Below are 5,256 nucleotides of genomic sequence, written 5' to 3' on the forward strand. Positions count from 1 at the left end.
TGGATGCGTAGTGATCCGCCTGTTTACAGCCTCCCAAGAGCTGGGATTATAGGCACGGGATACCACGCCCAGTCTCAATTGCTGTCTCAGCATGCCCTAGGGATGGGGCCTGCATTGCAGACCAGGGGATTGAACCCCTGGCCCCTGCGCCTGCTTGCAGGTGCTTTAATCCACTGAGTTATTTAGCCAGCTCACACTTTTTTTTTTCTTTTTCCCACACTCTTTCAAGGGCTTTAATTTATGACTTTCTGGTCATATGATTTTGCTGTCTCCATATCAGTACGCACAGACAGCTGGTGTAGTGATGAACTCAGAGGCCCTGACATCTAGGAAAGTGAGCGCTAGTAGCTCTTCCAAAGCCCTCTGAAGGCATAGCAGTGATCATGTTTCTGAGTATCATATTTGAAAAAAAAAAAAAAAAAAAAAAGAACAGACACGAGGATCTGTGGAACAGATTAGAAGACATAAAAAAAAAAAAAAAAAAAAAAAGGAGAGATTTCTATGAGAGACTTTACCTGTGCTCTCGAGAAATGGTCAGAGGGAAGTCATCTGGCAGGTCTGTTAAGCAGTAGGGACAGTGCATCTGCCCATCGGTCAGCCAGGACCGGAGGCAGGTCAGGCAGTACACATGGTCACAAGGCAGGCAGACAGGGTCATGTGTATCTCCCAGGCAGATGGGGCATGGGCAAATACCAAACCTGGAACAGGGAAGGCAATCAGTCTGGAGGCAGAGAGGCTGGCCAGGAACGACACCCCCAGAGGCACAGTGCTGTAGCCTCCAGGGCCGCAGGCCACGGATCTCACCTGGAAAAGATATTGCCGGCTTCGTTTTTGCATTCACGAAGAATGGCCATTACAGCTACAAAAGGCCTGAGCATCTTGAGGTCCGAGTTCTCCTGAAGACTCTGAAGAGAAAGGCAGTGATGAGGAGGTGTGAAAGGCAGGGCAGAGTGGAAGCAGAAGGGCAGCCGGGCAAGGAGTGCATCCCAGCAGCAGAGGAACAGGGCGGAAAGTGCAGGGTTTGAAAGCCTGGCCTTGAACTGGTAATCCTCCTGCCTCAGCCTTCCAAGTGCTGAGGTTACAGGCATATGCCACCATGTCCGGCTAATATTCCACACTTTATAAAAATGCTACTTGTGACTTCTGACTTTTTTCTCTACTTTTCTTCTTAGATCCACCCCATCTTCATTATGAGATACTTCAAATTACGTAAAAATTTATTATGTAATAATAAAATATAACCATCTGTAAATGAACAACAACTTTAAGAATCTTTAGATTTTTTTTTTTTTTTTTTTTTTTTTTCGGAACCAGGGATTGAACTCAGGCCCTTGCGCTTGCCAGGGAAGCGTTTATTCCACTGAGCCATCTCCCTGGCCCCTAACTTTAAGAATCTTAATTTCAGCAATTCTGAAAAACAAAGAAAGAGAAAAAAAAAAAAAAGATGATTTTTTTTTTTTCCCCCAGGATATATCTAGAAATTGAAACGCTGGTTGGTCGGACATACCCATCCTCAACAATAGAAGCTTAATGGTGTTTCTGTAGGTTGTGGTTAGGCATGATGTTTCTATAGATGTTTCATCGTAAGTATTCCATTGTGTATAATAAGATTAAGGAAAAAGAGTTCCAGATTCCTAGTTTGTCAATAAAATTTTTTCCACAGCATTCATTTTATTCAATGGTTTCTCTCATTTTGAAATGACTGTTTATAGAATTTGTTTTAAATTACATGTCTGTTAACACTTATAGATTTAAATATTTCAAGCCTTCCTTGAATTCCCAGGATAAATCATATTTAGAACTCATGTGTGGCCTTAATACCTGGTTATATTTCATTTGTTCATCATTAACCCAATTCAAACAATAGGCAGAGGGTTTAGTAAGATATCGCTCCAAAGACAAGATATAAATGCTCCAAAAATACTTTGGAAAGACATTCTACAGGTCCCACCAAAGTTTCATGTGCTCCTAGGTGGAGTTTGGATATGACTGAATTGAGGGTGCATGATGCTAGAATTACGGGTGTGTGATGCTAAATTAGTTCACTGACTGGAATTAGCATATGTCCAGGTGTGACCAAAATGATTACTGAAGACAGAGCCCCCACTCCCCCCCAGCATGGGTGGCTTGGATGGAATACACAAGGATTTAAGGAAGGCGGGCTTACTTTCTGCCTGCCCTGCCATGGACTGTTTGTCCTCTGGGAGGCCCTGCTGCCATGCTACTTTGTCTTGGAGCCTCCTGACCACAGACTGAAACCTCTACAAAGTATAAGCCAAAATAAACCTTTTCTCCTTTAGTTTTGTGTGTTTGGTATTTTTGCCTCAACAATGAGAAAAGTTAAAACTTTAAAATTAAAACAAAAACAAGAAAAGTTATTAAGACTCTATGTATCCTCAGTCATTATGGAAATGCAAACCAAAAGCATGGTGAAATACTGTTTCACCCCCGTTAGGATGGCTACTGAAAAATGGAAATAACAAGTATTGGCCAAGATGTAAGGCACCTGGACCCTTGTGCACTGCTGGTAGAAATTATAATGGAATTGCTTATGGTAGTGCATGCCTAGATTCCCAGCTATTTAGAAGGCTGAGGCAGGAAGACTGTCGACTTTGAGGGTATCCTCTGCAATTTAGTGAAATCTCATCTCAAAAAATGAAAAGGACCAAGTATGCAATTCAAGAAAAGGACCTGGGGTCAAACTCCAATGTGGCAGCAGGGGCAGAGTTGGGGAGAAGGAGATAGTAATATTAACATAGAAAACAGTGAAATGGGCCCCCAAAGTTAAACACAGAATTATTATAAGATGGAGCAACCTAACTATCCTTCAACAGAGGAATGGATAACAAAGTGTGGGCCATCCATATGATATAATATTATTCAATTCTAAGAAGGAAGGAAACTCTTCACACCTGCTACTGCATGGACAAACCTTGAAAACATGCTGCTAAGTGAAATAAGTCAGACATAAGAAAAATACATTACAGGGGCCTGGTGATTGGGTGGTGGACTGCAAGGACATGGGTGTGACAGACAGGTGCTGGTGTTCTGTGGCAAAATCAACTGTTGTGTGTGACACCCAGGAAGGCAGTCCACACACCAGAGAATCCATCTCTATCATCTCTCCCTACATACCCATCCTCAAACTTGTGATCTACTTAGGTCATGGGTGAGGTCATAGGTGAATAAGGCAGAGTGTGGCATTGCTGGCAGACATCTCAGTCACTGAGACGGTGGTGTGGTAGGGCTCCTCCCTAAAGAATGTGGGAAAGCCTCCCTCCTGCTTTAGGGAATGTGAACCTTCCAAACACGTAGACCTTCAAGGAATATGGACCTTCTCAGAGTACACAAAGTCAACATGGCACAATTAGCTCATATGAGTTCATGCATAGTTCTAGCACAGCTATGTAACAGAGGTTGTACCCAAACCAGTTATAGTTTGTTAGTGCATTACCATAGAAAGAGGACAAAGACCCAAGGAGTCTATAAAGGGCAAGGCTTTACCATGCTGGACACTTAGCCCTTGGATACGAATCTGCTGGGGCCATTTCCATTACTTCCTGGAAAAAGCCATGGTGTCCCATTTCTCTGTGTGAATATCCCACAACAGTAGCTTTGCTCACCTTTGGCTTTATTAAAGTTGCCTGAAGGCAGAGGCATAGTGACTTCCTGCTCCATTGGTTCCACTAAAAGCCCTGTATCACGAAGGCCCCAGTTCTAGTGTCATCTCTTGCATCGAGGTCATCCTCACCATGGAACTGGAGATTGCTAGGCTGCTGGTCTGTTTTGGGGTCACCTAGAGCCTATTCCTGCACCCCTCCTCAAGCACCCTATTATCATTTCTATTCCTGTACTGGGGCCCTAAGGATATACCTTGACATATCAAAGAGGAAGGTTAATAAACAAAAATGGAGTGGCCAGTTATTGAAATCACTTTTCTTTCACCCAGCACTTGGGTATCGGGGCCAGAGGACAAAGCAAGGCCAGTTACCTGTCACGGTGCCTTGGCAACGCTGCATCCTGCCAGACACAGACTCACACCCATGGCCGAGGCCAGCACCAGCACTCACCTTGTCCAGCAAGAAGACATACTTGGTGACCAGCTGGCTCAGTGAAGGCACCTTGTTCTTAGTCCCTAGCAGCACGTGCTCCACAAAAAGTGAAATAGAGAAGATGCGACGCCAATGGGCTCTGTCAAAAGAGGAAAGTCACTTGCTTGGCTGGCAAGGGAGCCCAGGACATGAGGAGCAGAGGGAAGGAGACAGCAGGTCCAGGAGGATAAGAAGACAAGATCAGGAAGAGAGGATCATTGGCCTGGGTATGCACTGGCCCTCCCACATGCAGCTCATGCAAAGATCAGTGTCCCATGTTCAATACCACAGTGGCCTGCTGACCAGTCCTGTGCTTAGTAAGTCCCTCCTTGCCATAAAGTCCAGCCTGATGGGCTGCCCCCTCTTCACTTATCCTCTTGTCTCTGCTGCCTTTTCTAACTGCTCTGTAAAGTGCTGGCTGACTTTCCCTGACCACCAGTACACAGCAGCCGTGCTCTTGCAGCTTTTCCTCCATGTCTAATGAGAGGCTAGGCACTTCTCAGGGTCCAGTGCATGCAAAACGGGGTGTGAAGGGAGAATCCTGCCTGTGGCAGGTATGCCTACCCACTCTGGTCTGGATGTGCCAGGGCATGGGAGCTACAGGTAGGCACAGGCTTGAGAGGATGAGTCCCAGGTTCTCACCTGACCTCCCTGATGAGAGTTCTGGTCATGTTTCCACTGCCTTGCAGGTACCCATCAGAGCAGATGAGCTCCAGGGGTGTGGACAGGTTCTTTACCAGCTGCAGCCAGGCCTGGGGAGTAGGCTTCAGGGTGTCTTCTGTCAGCTTCTCCACACAGGCCATTGCTGCAAATGCATCCAGTGTCTGGAAAGAAAACAGCCCTGTGGGATGGCAGAGGCCCCGCGCTGCCCATTATTTAACTGTTGGATCCTCAGGCCAGAGCCCTGTAGTAAGCGCAGTGTGTTCTCATGTTCAAGGCCTAGAAACTATCCTGTGGCTTCTCAGGGTGCAGGAAGTCTTAGTCAGATGTGTTTAAAACAACTGAGAGCTATGTGACCCACACACCACTATGTCTCCCATCTGGGATGCAGTTCCATGGGTCCTCTGATCCCAGAATACAGGCCAATCACCCAACACTCCTTGGCACAAGGGGGCCCATACCATCTCACAGCCAGCCAGATCGTGCTTTGGTGGATCTTCAGTGA

The 5,256-nt window shown here is 45.9% G+C and overlaps 1 protein-coding gene across 1 annotated transcript in view; it reads right to left on the minus strand.

Moving 5' to 3' along the window:
- The window catches only part of Rnf213 (ring finger protein 213), a 115,247-nt gene that overhangs the window by 28,355 nt on the left and 81,636 nt on the right, over positions 1-5,256 (minus strand). The window contains exons 40-44 of the mRNA XM_023699247.1: positions 5,213-5,253; positions 4,734-4,915; positions 4,071-4,191; positions 805-905; positions 516-698 (exon numbers count right to left, since the gene is read on the minus strand). Of these exons, the coding sequence (XP_023555015.1) occupies positions 516-698; positions 805-905; positions 4,071-4,191; positions 4,734-4,915; positions 5,213-5,253 (628 nt within the window). The remainder of the gene's footprint in view (positions 1-515; positions 699-804; positions 906-4,070; positions 4,192-4,733; positions 4,916-5,212; positions 5,254-5,256) is intronic.

This window comes from Octodon degus, unplaced genomic scaffold (assembly GCF_000260255.1).
Source record: "Octodon degus isolate 3935 unplaced genomic scaffold, OctDeg1.0 scaffold00112, whole genome shotgun sequence".
Taxonomy (NCBI): domain Eukaryota; kingdom Metazoa; phylum Chordata; class Mammalia; order Rodentia; family Octodontidae; genus Octodon; species Octodon degus.